Consider the following 16,353-nt stretch of genomic DNA (forward strand, 5'->3'; position numbering starts at 1 on the left):
GAACGTTAATTAACATTCGGAAAATTTTCATCCGGCTTTTTGAGTTCCTTAGGTGTGAAAACGTCAAGATCCGGTGAAAGCCGCACATGCCGAAATCGGACCGATTACAATTCTTTCTCTTTTAAAGCTTTAAAGATACGATATTATACTTCTGGTGAGAATATACAAAAGCATAACGACTATTTAATAATGACGAGAAGCTCATCGTTTTAATAAGACGCTTAAAAGCAAAAGAGTACGGCTTGATTTTATCGCAAATTAAATCGATTTTTCCATACCAACAGAAGTTTTCATCGTTAAATACCCAAACATTTTGATCTACAGACAGCATAAATATTATCTTTATCGTTAATGGAAATTCTATCCTCCCGATTAGCGACGTTACTCCGACCTGAGAAAATCAATGCGACGGTTTTATCTATGTTTTAAGTTAGTGTTTTTCTAATAAACCGTTTGCAAGTCCTTTTAAATAAATATCTTTTAATATTTAGCTGTGTCAGCTATGAAGAGGGTAACGACGAACGATTTAATGTCTTGAGGCAGAAGAAAAACAAAGCGACCGAGGACTCTTTCTCTGCGGAACTTCGCGTTCTATATCTTGGAAGTGGGGATCTACATTTTACATCTGTATTCTCATCAAACAACGAAATTTTATCTGCTTGTTAACGATTACAAATAACCTGTGTTAAGAGTAACGTATGACTTTGATTTGCAAACGGCTTCACCAATACCGTAGTCGCTGGGTATTTCCGTCGGTAAAAAATACGGGACTAATTCGTGCTTTATTGAGATAGCAAAAATTGAAAACGGAATCTTTTTGTTGTAGGTAAATTTAAAATATTTTTTTTAAAACCGGGAAACAGTCGTGTCGGAAATCAATCTGTTCCTAAACCATGCTGAAAGTTCGTTACGCTTTCCAAGAAATGTTAAAAATATTTTTTTTCAAACTACAGAGAATACGAACGATAATAAATTTAATAAATTAAATGGACAGGAGAGGCTTTCTTAAAAAGGGTCTTAAGGGGACAGGAAAGTACTCGGTCGATAATTAAATTTGTAAAAGGTACTACGTAATAGTAATAATAATGTCGAAGATAAAACCTAAGACTGCTTTTAGAATACCAGAATGAATTTTGTCAATACCTGGCGACGGTTTACAAATTACATTTAAAATACAAGTTTTAACTTTCTGGGTATCGACGGAAAGTAAAAATAACGAGTCGATCAGCAAAACCGTTCAAGGTTAACGGGATCGCTATGCGATCAGGAAACGAGACGACGGAAGCTAATCTTTTTGTATTTTTCGTGAAATTATCTATCTATTTTATTCCCAAATCCCGCTGTCATTGTAAACACGGAATTAAATTTATCGCTGGAATCGCCTGTTAAATTATTAGAATGTAATTTTTTGACGTTATGAATAACCGCAGCGTAAATACGTTAGTAATTTTTTAGGTAATTATGGAAGTTATTAGAAAAATTATACATAGATACCTCGCGGAGATTCCTTTCAGTAGCGGTAGACTTTACAATTTCTTTAGTAATCCGTGCGTATTTCTTTTTACGTTTACACAGTTCACTTTTCCTAAAATAAAAGCTGAAAAGAAGGCCTTCTAAAAAACCATTTAAAAACCGTTAAATTTTTCACGAAAGATAATATCGTTATTACTTTCCCGGGTTTTTAAATTTCTAATCGAATTTTTATCGATTATCCTTTTTAAAAATAAAAGTAATCGATATCTCGTCGCGTGCTTTTCATTAATAATTTATGTTATCGCAATTTGACAATCACGATCTGAAAAACGGTGATGCGCAAGATTCGAAAACGTTCTTGTAAAAATATTACGTTTAATATGCGTATATTTTATAACGCAGTAAACGTTTGACTTCGCGGTATAACGCGCTCCTTACGGGGACGGAGCGCTCTCGACGGTTACTCATCGAACGCCGCTACGGGAGCCTCGCTAACACGAGTACTAAGGAGAAGGGGAAGCCCACCACGGCTTCGGACAATTGGCGGTAATAGCGCCGCTTTTAGGAACACCAATTCCTGTATTCCTTCTGCATACGTATTCCTTTAAGAACGAGGGAAGCTTGCCTTATCACCAGTCTCTGCCGATATCCCGCGTTCCTTACAAGGATTCCGTCGCGATTCCGCTCGGGTCTGCGCTACCTACAGTCTTACGTGCAACGTTGTAAGTGTCGTAGGATCCTCGGATTCGCTGACGCAGATCGTAAAGCTGCTGCTTCCCACGCCCGGACGGGCTGTCGATCGTTATCCGACGCGGCGAGGAACAACTGGGGAGCCTCGCCGGCCTCCCAGACGCCCCCATCGGCAGGAGTACTTGACTCTCTTCAAGTAAACTTGTAAAAATATTGTAATTCTAGTCGGCTTGGAAACAGAAATATTTAATCCTGAAACATATGTAATACATTAATAAATAAATAGAGAATATAGGTGAAAAAATATTTTATTTTTCTTTATTTTCTCTCTCTTCTTTCGTTTATTGTTATCTATTAATTAAACCTTTTTTATTAAGAATTACCGAAGAAAGTTTTCAAAACGATCAAGAATAAAACAGAGAGTCGATCTCGTAATACTACCTCGCACGACGTTCGTTACACCAAACGAATTCGGTTGATCCGCATAGCCGTAAATTTAATAACGCAAACAGAATTTTTTACAAGATAAAGGGAACAGGATACAGTACAACGCTTATAATACCCGGTCACGTAAAGCTTTGTGTACCCGGAACATTAGCTTATTCTTTGTTCACTTCTGTGCGAACAAAAAAACGAATACATCCACAGTATAGAACAAATTATACCGGTTGACGGTTCTGTTATATCTTATAACAACTTTATTAAAAAAAAAGGTAGAACATTTTTTTTTTAATTTTTATAATAGAATATTTGAGAACAACAGTTCAACAAAAGGTAGATAGATATCGCTTTATAATTATTCTTCTTTCAGTAAATGAAAGAATTAATAAATGAGACTGTTTTCAACGATTATACGGTATAACTTTTCATTCCTTCTGTGAAAATTAGACGCTAGATCCAAAACGGGTTTCTTAATGCTGCTATTTCACAAAAAATAGCGATTTAACAAAACGAACGTAAACCAAAATGATAAATTAGTGCGTACGAGTAAGAAAATATAAATTTAAATAACGAGTCGCAAACAAACAAGAACGAGTTAAATGTAGTATAAAATTAAAGAGAAGATTATTTAAATGAAAATAGATGATGTGATGTTATGTGACACTACTGAAAGAATACAGATATAATAATTATTTTTAATGTGTTACTTCTCAAGAGAGTGTTACCGATGAAAATAAAGAAATACTAAAAACCTTCAAATTCTATAAGTAAACGTGTACATTACACTTCGCTTAAAAAGTGTAGAAGATCGATTTATTTATGAAGTAATCTAAATTAAAAAAAATCACAGAAACATTTTTTCTTCTATACCTCAATGAAGCGAATCTAAGTCGATTCTTAATACCGAGATCCGAAAATCATAATGAAAATATTGTTTAAAAAATATATTTATTTACTTTTTTTACAACGGTCTGATGTTTTATAATCTACCGTTGGATGACAACTAATTTTTGTTGCTTGTGAAAAAAAAAAACGTTTGCCAGACCGGGACTAGAACCACAAACCTCCGAAAGAATGGCAAAGACGCTACCAAGTTCAGCATAATATATCTATTTTAAATTCTTTTAATATTTACTTTCCCTGCTGAAATTGCACTGCTATAAAGAATAAGTTTAGCGATCGGTTAAAATTTTGGATATTAAGGTTTTTGTAAACGTTGATGTTTCAAGAACTCCTTAGTCCAACAACCGAAAAGAAAGGTTGTAGAAATTTTCAGAAGATACGTACGTAGTTGCCGTGTATTTTTATCAATATCTCCGGACTGGTCGGACATAAATTCTTTAAAACGTCTTAAAAAATGTCTACATACGGGGCGATGACGGCATGACAAAATTAAAAAGGGGTAAGGTTAGTTTTCTCTATTTTGTATTTTTGTTCAGTAATACTACCGTGAAAGTACTTATAGAGTTATTTAAAAGTGCAAAGTTTTAAGTTAATCAAATTTAGAGCTGGAAAGCTATTCAACATTCTTTCGAAATACTTGTTCCGAAGGTTTTACTTCATATCTCGAAAATCCGTCGACCAGAGAGGTTGAAATTTGGCACAAATATTTGACTGTATATAATCTACATTCAGTTTGATTTTTGTCAAGACACTGACAAAGACAAGAAGGCATCACAGTACCCAAATTCTTCTTGTAAACTATCAGTTTTTTTAGCCTTGTTCAATAACACTCAGGCTGACAACTGTCAAGTGATAATTACCCCTAAATAAACAAATAAATACACTTTATTTATAAAGTTTATCCTCAAAAAAACAAAAGGAGATAATGGGATCTGTACTTAAAATATCCATTTTTTTAACTATAATTTTCAAGACTTAAAATTCAACTCGATGAAGACAACATGTAACAATTAAAAAAATCAAGTCCCTCACCCGACTTAAGAATTAAAAATTTGTTTTGAATCTTTTATAACTTCTAATACTTTATACGATGTTGGTAATAAGTTGTGGCTGTTGTTAAAATAATACATTAATCTTTAGCCTTCGAGCAAGGGAGTCAAATAGGGACAAAATGTTTTTATAAGGATTTTTAATTATTTACTAGTTATTCTCTAAATACAGTATAATTTTGATAATGAAAAAGTCACTTGGTGAAAAGAGTCAGTTCAGACCTATAATTTTTAACTAAGAATTATTATTTTTTCTCGCCTCCAAAGTTTGTTTTTGCACGGATAAGCAGTTTTCCCTTCAAATATATTCATACAGTGTTATCTTCATATAATCTTCTACCGGAACTAATTAAATGCAATGCTCTTTATCTTCTAATATATTCCACACCTTAGTTTGATTTACACTGTCAGATGTCTTGGGAACCTCAGGGATTATATTGGCTGAGAATAGTTAAAAAATAAATTTCAATCGAATCACTGGAAACTTGACAAAAAACAATTTGAGATTTGTAGGAAAAAAATAAACAAGAAGTTACGAATTATAGTAACAAATTTAGTTTGAATATTGATACTTTGTTAAGAAAAATAAATTGAAATTTTTGTGAACGACACAACCTTCATCTGTTGATTATGTATGTTAATTAAAAAAGTAGGTAAAAACTTAAAAATAGAAATACGATTTAGTAATTGTTAATCTTGTAATATTTTTCAGTAATGAATTCTACAACAAGAAATCATATCGATTTCTCTTTCCACTTCAATATTTATTTTCACTTTCTACAAATTATTTTTATCTTGTATAAAAAAATAACTTATTTCCTCTCTTAATATATGTATTTATGCATAATTTTTAAGATCATTTTCATCGACAGGTTTATGTAAGTGTTTATACAGAAAAACATAAGACTAGCATTTAATGAAGTTAGTAAATCAAACAATTTTATGTAATCTACTACTATCATGCGCTGAATTATGAATTATTGGTGAATGATAATCATTAACTTAAAGAAATAAACTAATTCAAAACAAAACTTTTAAGACTAAATTTTTAATTCCTAGCACACTTTCTTCTAGAATCGTCTAGTTTGGGCGCTACCAAAAAAATCTCTAATACAGTTACCATTTTATTTGGCCCTTATTTTTTCTTGAACTGTTAAACCTGTTTTCTGATTAAAATTAAAGGTCAACAAACTTTACGGTTTGAACCGTACGATCGACTTTTATTTAAAAAACTTGTTTTAGATTAGTTTTAAACAGTCCGTTACACTTTGTTTATACAGTGCGTTGAAATTCATTGTGTATTTTAAAACGATCTAAAAAATTTTAACCGATTAAAGAAATTATCAGTACTGACACTCTTTGTAATTAACATGATAATTTTCTTTTTAAATTATATAGAAAACTATTAGGATTAAAAGTAGCTTGCATTGTGAGCAGGCTAAAATTTATTAAAAATTAAATTATATAACTCGCTGACCTAACATACAGCAATCTCTGAGTGACCTGCTTCCTAAACATTTATGTACACATGGTGTTGATTAAATCTTAAAATTAGAAGAATTGTTCTTTAAATCCCTGAAGGAAATAAATAACATCTCATTAATTTAAAAATAAAATCGTCATACCTGTTTCTAAGATGCTCAACAAATACTGGCACCGTAATAAGAAGGTAAAGAAACTTAATTATTGTATTAAACCAGGATATTGACAAATTTGTTTGAATTTACACTAATCAACCGCACTGTTCTAAACACTGAGTTTTACATTCCGTGCAAGATAATACTGCATGGATATTAGGTACTATTACCAAATGGTTGCAGGCAACCAGACATGAAAAACTAGTCGATGGCACAGCTGTTCCCAAGAATAAAAAGCATCCTATGATAATCAGCTTATTAGGGAAAGTGAAAAATGAATTTGATCATTGATTTCTTCATCAAGCCAAATATTCTGTCGTATAACAGCACGCCAAGCCCACATAAATGCAGATGAATTCAACCCAACTAATGAGATATTTGCTGTGTTTATTGCAACAGCTGGCTTTATAGTGAACATCATTATTCACATAGAAAGCAGTCCCGTTTGTACATTAGATGTTTTACATGTTTGTTGCTTTAAGATAATTAAAATCAATAAACTAACGTACCTTTTTCTCTGGAAAAAAATGCATTATATAAATTGTGTCCGATCAAAAAAATAAAATAATACTGCACAAGCTAGCAATCAAAATTTTTTTATATATAAAATATATGTTTAAAATAATGCCATGAGACTCTCAGTGTCATTCTGGCTGAACAGTTTTTAAACTAAAATTGGGTACTTCCTTTCACACAATACACTATCAGGGGACGTGAAAAGATGTCTTGCCTTTCTTTAAAGAATCCCTGTTCTTGATAATCTCTTTAATGACTAGAGGAAAAACAACTGGTTAAATCATATGTGGGCAGGTATAAAACTGCTGATGAATAAAAATACTAAGATTCCAATTCTTATCTGGTCAACAGATTAGATAGCAACTGCTTGGAATAGCTTCTGAGCACACCCTCAGATCTAATTCTCCTACCACTCCTTTTCATCATCCTTTACTGTTCTTCCAGTGATATTCTGTGAGTTTTTAGTCAATCGCTGGATCTATGCTAGGGATGTGGCGACCTATGGTTTTGCTATATCTTCTAAATTAGTATGTTTCGGTGCAGTTGGCTTTGTCTATGAAACAATATAGCTTGTGTTTCCTGTACATTAGCAGCTAAAAAAAAAAAAAAACAGTCTGGGGTTGTGTGTTTTTAAAATAAAACTGGAGCCTTCTTATCTGCTCCTTCTACAAACTGAGCTAAAATTTCAAACCGTACTCTTTTGCTGTAAAGGGCTTTACAAAACCAGTCTGCCAAACAAACAATCTCCAGTTTATTTTTTTTACAAAACTATATTTGTTTATCTATACTTTAGTCATTTAAGCCGATAAAATTCATTAAAAAAACTATTTAAGCTGATATAATTCATTAAATTTTGTAAAAATTCGAAATATTACTTCAGCTTGTTGATATTGAACTATACATTAAATATGTACAGCACTAAAAAAAGGAATCGAGTGAAAAGAAGTCTAAAATATAAGACCTATATCATAATTAACGATAAGTTTTTGAAAATTATAGAAGAGACAAACGTGTAGCTACCTCACAATAACATTTCGTTTGATGATGGGATCCAATAATTTACTCTGGAATAAAACTTTAATTTGTTCTTCTCACACAAATCGCCTTGATTTTATCAAGTGATTATGAATTATTGTTATTTATAATCATGAAATTAATAATTGATCATAAAGTTCATTACAAAACACTGATGCGGGTAAGCGCATATGTGAACCGTTCTAAAGCTTCCTTAATAAAACGCAACCTTGTCATCATTAATATTTATTACACTTACATTTATTACCGAATGAAATGTATTATCTGTTGGGAGCTCCCGCAAAAAGTTAAACAAAGTTTTCAAGATAAAAAATGGACTGTTAGTGTTAATCATTAAGACAAAATTAAAAATGTTAATTTATAAATGAGTTTATATTTACGAATGTGAAATCTCTGCTAAAAATAATTATCAGTTATTCTCAACAAAAAAAAAATTAAAAATATATATGTATATCCATCATTATTACCAAACTAGACCACAGTACTCTTCATACAACTTGATACAACACTTTGACTCACACAAAAGAACCTTTTTATGCTTCCAGCATTCTTTTTAATAAATTACCGACCGTTTAAAAAATCTTCCCACCAATTTATTTAAAATACAAGTACAATTACAAGATTTTTTTTTACAGAGAAAATATTACCTTGTCTATGAAATTTAAATAAACCGATCAAAGAATTAAACTACAGTTTGTATATCTCTATTCGAGTACATAAATTAGTGCCCGAATAATTTTCATCACCTTCTGAATAGTGATTTATTTTGTGGTTATTTTTATATTTACTACATTCATTCACGTGCAAGTATTTATCTTAATATTATTTTACGTGTTTATATTTTGAACAATTAATATAGACGCATCTATTTTTTATTTTATAATTAATTATGTATTTTCTACCACAGTTTCTCTTGATCCATCCAGGCAAATGCCGGGCCAGTTTCTTTTTCCTATTTACGGATTACCAAATCTACCCTCTCTTTTTTAAAATATATCGTTATACTATGTACAGATCAGAATAAAAGATTTATTTATAAGATCACGATACATATGTAGTCCAAAATCGTGGTTAAAATATAGTCTTAAGATGGAAATAAAAATTATAAAGTTGATTAAAAAAAACACATTTTTTCCTTCTGTAACAGGTTACAGCTGCGCTACTCATATTCACAGTTTCACGTATGGGATGGGCATCTCAAGGGGTAATAACTAACCATAATTCACAGAATAGAAACTCTATAGAAACTGAAACACAAGAAAATCCAGAGGGTTATTATGCGTTTATTGAATCATCCAAAATGGAGCCTCCACAAGTGAGACCACCTCCTTATTTCAAATCAAGTAGGCTCTGTCCAGGTATGTTCCAAAATTTCACTAATTATTAGCAATAATGAAAAAAATTTTTATCAGACTGATACGTAGAGTATGGATAATGAAAAAATATTATTATGTAAATTAGTGAATAAAACAGAATGCACTATTAGAATTTAGTAAGAATAGTCAATTCGAACATTAATAACATAATGATAAAAATGTTTAATAAAAAAATTTGTGAAATTAAATGTTAACATACAATGGAAGTGAAGCATTAGATTAATTTATTTTATTCTAACTGAATTGCAAAATGACATCCTTTAAAACGAATAAAAATAGAGATTTATTTGAAGCACTATTATTAAAATAGTTATCCATAAAAAAGAATGAATTGAAAATCAGTTAATATAGTTAACGAAGTCAAATCTGGAATCTCCAGAATCAAAACAGATTAAATAAACTTTATTAATTTGACTGTTATTTATAAAGAATGTTATTTCTTTTTATTTAATGTATTATTATGTTTAATAAAAAAAAATTACTTCCTGTTAATAAAATAACAGGAAGTAATTAACTTTTTCTTTTACTATTATGAAGCAAAACAATTTACAGCATCAAGTATGGAGAAATTTTTCAAAAGAAAAATCAACAAGTAAAAAAATTAACTACAAAGAAAAGAGAATTTATTCAGGAACTATTACAACTGAAAAATAAGTGCATATACCCAAATTTAAAGAAAATTTCAGAATTTTGTGACGATTAAGAACTAATCTTTACCGACTTTAAAAAAATGAACAGTTTTTTAATATGAAAGCGGAAAAAGAACTACTTTTGCAGTGTACAGAATAATATTTCAGTCTATGAGAAAGAACCTTACACAACTTCAGTTTATATTCTTGATTAATTACATGATATAAAAGACCTTCTGAATGATGTACTAAAAATTAAATTAAATTAATTAAATAAAACTAAAATTTATCCATATTCATTTAATATGCGCTTAAAAAAATTCTCAACTATTTATTTATCAATTAATGCGTTGAAATTAATAATTTTATAAATGATGTTAACATAGTCATACATTATAATTTCTTACAATTATTATTTTCGTTTATTAAAATGTAACATAACTTTTAACCTTGTAATATTGTTATGATAGAACCCCCTTAAACCTCCCAGGTAAATAATAGAGCAGTTTTTTTTGTTTTTTGTGGAGCATAATTAATTATTATTTTCTGATCTAAATAGAATAGTTATTTATTATGGAAGACTTAAGAATGAGAAGAAGGTTGTGGCGGTTATTCAAAAGATCTTGTTTTAATCCTTTGAAAGCAGATATTTCCATTTGTTATAAAAACCTCTGAGACTCATAATGTTGTTGCTTAAAAGAATGCGAGTCTATGCAATAGAAGCTGCTACATTAGGAGCAACTTAACTAAGTGGAGCAAAAACTAGGGAACTATTCCTTAAAAGAGAGTTAAAACTATTTTAGCAATTTTTGGAAGCACCAATTGACTACTTTCAAATGTCGAAAAAGTAACAAGAATTTTGAAATTTCGCGGGTTGTATTAATCTGATTCTCGGGTTTTTTGTGTTGTACTGGTAAACATGTCTGAAGAGTATCTGTACATTTTTAGCCATATTGGATGTTTAGTCTGTTGTCAGCTATCAAAAGGATCACAAGACATGTTATCCTTTTGATATGATCGGTGATTTTTTATTTGAATAAATAATGGGTCAGAGAATTTGTATTAAATTTTGCTATAAGAATGGAATAAAGTGTAGCAATGTTTTAAAAATGTTAAATATTGCTTTTAATGAGTCTGATATGAGTAAAGCAGGGATTTACGAGTGGTATAAGCGTTTCCAAGAAGGTCGTGAAGACGTTGAAGATGACAAGCGCCCCGGACATCCCAGCTCATCAACAACTGATGAAAACGTGTTAAAAGTGAAAGAAATGATTATGAATGATCGCTAAATCACAGTCAGAGAAGTCGCTGATGATGTTGGGATAAATACTGGCTCATGCCGTGAAATTTTTTCAGATGTTTTGGGCATGAAAAACGTGTGGCAACAAAATTTGTTGAATTTGAAACAAAAAAAGCAGCAAATGGAAGTTGCTCAGGATTCCCTAAATGAAGTCAACAACGATGCAGAACTACTGAAACATGTCATAACAGGTGATGAAACATGGGTTTACGGATATGATGTCGAAACTAAGCCTCAATTGTACCAGTGGAGGCATTCTGGATCACTAAGACCGAAAAAAGCTCGACAAGTACAGCCGAATATGAAGGTCACCATGTTCTTCGACTTTAGCGGCATAGTGCATCATGAGTTCTTGCCATAAGGTCAAACGATCAATAAGGATTAACGCAGTTCAATGCCGTTTGCGTGAAGCAATCCAAAAAATATGCTTGGATTTGTGGCAAAACAATTCGTGGCTTTTGCACCACAATAATGCGCCTACTCACACTTCATTGATTGTTTGTCACTTTTTAACCAAATACAACATTGTAATGAAACCCCAACTGCCATATTTGCCAGACATGGCCCTGTATGACTTTTTTTATTCCCAAAAATAAAGAGAATCTTAAAGGGCTGTCATTTTACTAGCATAGATGAGATTAAAAGCGAATAGCTGAAACAGCTAAACACTACTCCAAAGATCGAGTTCAAGAAGTGTTTCAGAGATTGGAAAAAGTGCTTGCATAAGTGTATAATATCTAATGGGAACTATTTTGAAGGGGGTAACATTAAAGTAGACGAATTAATAAAATTCTTTCCAAAAAACAAAAACTCTTGTTACTTTTTGAACACACCTAGTATACCATATTCTCTTTTATTCATATCTTAGCGACCATTCACTGGCATATTTTAACATTTATAACTCAATGTAGTGAGAGCAGTGAATTTTTTACGCAATTGATCTATACTGCAACTTTTAGCAATGTTTATAACTAGAAATCTGTTTGTCAACCTGTTTAGTCTCTACACTCCAAAAATTCTATAGTTTCATACGTGTGTGTCAGGTTTGTTCACCATGTTACTCGTATATCTTCTTTATACGTGGCTATGGCTTTTACTTCTTGTAAATTAAATTTACAGTGAAGTACAAAACATTACAGAATATCAGAATATTTTGCAACAGTTCCAAATTTTATTTGGTCAACAATTGCAATTCAGTCAACAATGTAAAATAGTAGAAGCCAAAAGCCAAGTTTTCATACCAGACAGTTCTTAATAAAATATCATTCATCAGAAAATACAAAAATAAAGTAAACAGGTACAATCATTTCATAACTTCAGGTAAAACTAAAGAGAGAAGGAAAACATAAAATATATGTAATACGTACATTAACATGATGCATTGATGTATAACAATTTTAAATGCAAGTATGGAAACAGGGCATGGTAATATAACAAGAGAGCTAAGAGTTTGTTTTTGAGTTTATTGCAACTTGATAATAGATCTGTTATCTGCTTCAATGGTAAAATTATATTCAAATTCCAGAGACACACATTACACAACAAAATTTGTCCTAAAAAAATATTGACTTAATATATATTTTTTGATATGAAAAAAATATAGTTTTCAGAACTGTACGTAGTTTTCAAGAAAACTGTTATAAAGTCCAAAAAATTTTATTCATAAGAAAAGTTTTTTAAGTTTAACAAAGAAAAATTCACAAAATTTAACAAAATCTATTTTTATAGAATACATATCCTGAAATTATTCATTTCTTCATGAGATATTCTATATTGTTGCGTGCCTGCGGCTCAATCAGGCTATTGAGAGGTTAACAAATGAAAATGTTTATATATTACAATTTATTAGTTAAAGAACACAAGTAAAACAATACAAATCAATAATAATAACAGATAAATAAAAGAAAGCTCACAATAATAATTAGAATAATGACAATAATAGCAACAGTAAACAATAATAATATTAAATGTCAATAACAAACAAATAATCATAAATGTTAATAGTAATAATAAACAGAGATTACAAACAAGACAGAATTTAATGTAATTGTCAGGATTTATTCACAGGTGGATAAATAATGAAAACCAGAATTCAGTCTCATTGACAAAAGACATTAGCATAACACTACATGGACATTAGGAACATAACACATAACACACAGCACATAACACTAGATCATTTAACCACTAGTCTTGTATTAACAACAATAGTACAATAGATAAGACAAGTATAAAGTTCTTTCACAACAAATACCTTTGCTTTTCACAAATAAAACTACCCTAACAATTTACAAATGAAATTTAGTACATTCACTTGTAGTCTTATAGTAACTCACAGAATCATTTCTTGTTTTCTTGTAGTGGAATTACTTGTGCCGTCACCTTAATCCACTGAATTTGCATAATAACTACTCTATTGTAGCACTTTCATCCCACAGACTGACATCATAATGTCTCGCTGGACTGATTCACAGAACTCACATCTCACTCTCCTCGCAAAACTGATTTTTAACTGGTCTTCCCCAGAGTATTTATACTCCTATCTTCTTTACCTGGCGGACCAGACCCAACTCAAAGTATGAGAATGATCGATCAAGCCCTTTTGTTCCCATGCATTCCTAATCTAGGTCTGGTATATCTTCTCATGAAAGGACATCTGTTTATTGTGAGTCAGAGGGCAGTATTACAAAAGATGAATGTTAAACAGACCTGTTACCTTTACTAAAAGGGTTTCTTTTAGTCCTTTCTGGATTCCTCCAATTATTATATTTTCTACTACTTTCTTCTTAATTGGCAGGAATCTGTTATTCAGGTCCATTACACCGGTCTTGTTACAATATAATAAGTATATTTAATTTGTTCACAAAAATGTATTCAAAAATCTTTATAATGAAAGAAATTTATGATAATATAAAAAATGTACAATATTTTACAATTTCAGGAGTAAGTATAATATTTTACAATATTTCATTTATAATTTCAGGAGTAAGTAAATCTCATATCAAAACTCTTAACAACCTGTGCGGTGATCTGAACAAAGGATTTATTCCAATGAATCCAATGAGGCAAAATATATTTGGAACTCCTTATCCATTGTAAGTAAATAAAGAAATTTCAATAACTGAAAACACTTAGAAAGAAAATCTAGTGATATAATGAAAAAATAAATTAATGTATTTATCAAAACTGAATTAGATGTTATGAGATAGTTTTAAGAATTAAAACTTTAGTCGGCTTTCATTAGCATCAAAGAAAATATAGTCTTTTTGAGACATAATACAGTCTAACAGTTTAGTTGCAAAGTACATCCTGAAATCCAATAATAAAAACTTTATCTTGCTTTATAAGCACATTATGGAACATCACAGTCTTTCATTGCATTACACATTAGTCCTGATTACCTGCTACAGCAAATAGCATATTTTCACTTTCATAATTTTAGAAATATTTCTGCCTGACTTTAATAAAGAAGAATATCTTCTGGATTAATTGATGAAACAGTGAAAAATTATGGACTTTGAATCGGGATTAAAGATGATGGCAAAAAAAATATTTGTAATCTGTGGAATGCATTGTCCATGAATGGCTTTGATCCCTTAATCGATAAAAAAGTCATTAACACAACTAGAGATAACAAAAAGAAGAAAAATTAGAGAGAGTATTATGTTTAGTCTTGAACCAGCGGGTTTAAGACTAATAAATTGAGATATTTATCGATTTATACTTATATATAAGTATACTTATAAGCATATGTATATACTATAAATTAGGACTATGTATATACTGAATTAGGACTGACCAATATAGAAACAGCTACATTGTTACATATTAATATAAAACATCAGCTGTTAACAAGACTAGCTGAATATAGACAAATTCATTTATTTTATAATGAGTAAGAACTATATAGATTATATATTTATTTACTTTTATAAATAATAAGGACAAGATGAAACATGAGTCGTAACATATACTGCCCGTCAAAAAAAAATAAGATGATTTTTTTTTATATAAAACAATGAAATATGGCAAATAATAACATTAATAATCATTGATTTGCATCACAATAAGTTATGTAGATGATTGGTTATTTTATTTTAACATTATAATTGTGAATGAATTATACAATTTGTAGATAATAAGTACATAATATAACCTACAATATTGTATTTTAACAATAATAACAAATATTAGTTTATGTAATTACTAAAAATCTTACTTTACATGACTTCACTAATTATGCTTATCACACAAGTAACAATAGTGTAACTAAATTAATAAATAAGAAATTATCAGTTTAAAATTATATTCACAAGTATTAAAATAATTGTTACAATCATGTAATAAATAATAGTTACAGTGCTCAAAATATCTAAATTTGGTTTACCAACCATATTTTCTTGTATATTTTAACAGTATAAATATATATATTGATCAAAGTTAATGATCTGAATATTTCCAAATATACCTATCATCATATAGATCTAGGATTTCTTTTAATGTGTTGTTCATGTGTATAGAGTGAAGATGTATCCAATGGCCGTTATATAACCCGTGCCATTAATAAATGGTACCAGTGATAATAAATTATCACTGGTGTCTATTGCACCTAATACATATATAAATAAGTATAATGTATATGTATTTGACCTAACTTCTTGATTAGATGATTTTTGGTTATTATTGGTAATAATCGAAAATCATCACAGCAACTGTTATAATTTACTTTCTATAGTACATAAATCTTCTTCGACTTGTTCACGATCCAATGATAAAACAGCATGGTCAAAATTCATTACAAGTTTTGACTGAATGGTCATATTTGCCTTCTAAATCAAGAAGAGTCCTTACCTTAATTTGCAAGGTGTGAATATCACCTTGTGAAAAATCACATTTATCAGTAAATATGCCTATTCTAGTTATAGAGGCCTATTGGCTGACCCTCTATGTCTTATTAATTGCTCTTTATCCATTATAATATTAATAGCATAAATTAACTATGTAAATTAAATGTTATTACATTAATGATAAAACAATATAATTTAAATGTAAGATAAATTAAAAATGATATTACATAATGATGATGTAGATATAAATTGTTGCGAGCCCTTTTATCGTATGAAATTTGTTGGATATGAAGATTCATCAAATATGCAATCAGCATTATGAAATGCAATTTTATATTTTTTGTCATATCGTGTGATTAATAATTCTAATGCAATTATATAATTTTCATTTGTTATTGGCAGATTTTTAATGATAGCTAAAGCTTCATCCTTCAAAGAAGAATGTAAGTAATGTAAC

At 30.0% G+C, this 16,353-nt stretch overlaps 1 protein-coding gene across 1 annotated transcript in view; it reads left to right on the forward strand.

Annotated features, from left to right (window-relative positions):
- The first annotated feature begins 3,987 nt into the window (after positions 1-3,987).
- The window catches only part of spz6 (Spaetzle domain-containing protein 6), a 33,243-nt gene continuing 20,877 nt past the window's right edge, over positions 3,988-16,353 (forward strand). The window contains exons 1-3 of the mRNA XM_075358769.1: positions 3,988-4,011; positions 8,892-9,102; positions 14,033-14,144. Of these exons, the coding sequence (XP_075214884.1) occupies positions 3,988-4,011; positions 8,892-9,102; positions 14,033-14,144 (347 nt within the window). The remainder of the gene's footprint in view (positions 4,012-8,891; positions 9,103-14,032; positions 14,145-16,353) is intronic.

This window comes from Lycorma delicatula, chromosome 3, assembly GCF_047948215.1.
Source record: "Lycorma delicatula isolate Av1 chromosome 3, ASM4794821v1, whole genome shotgun sequence".
In the NCBI taxonomy this organism is placed as follows: domain Eukaryota; kingdom Metazoa; phylum Arthropoda; class Insecta; order Hemiptera; family Fulgoridae; genus Lycorma; species Lycorma delicatula.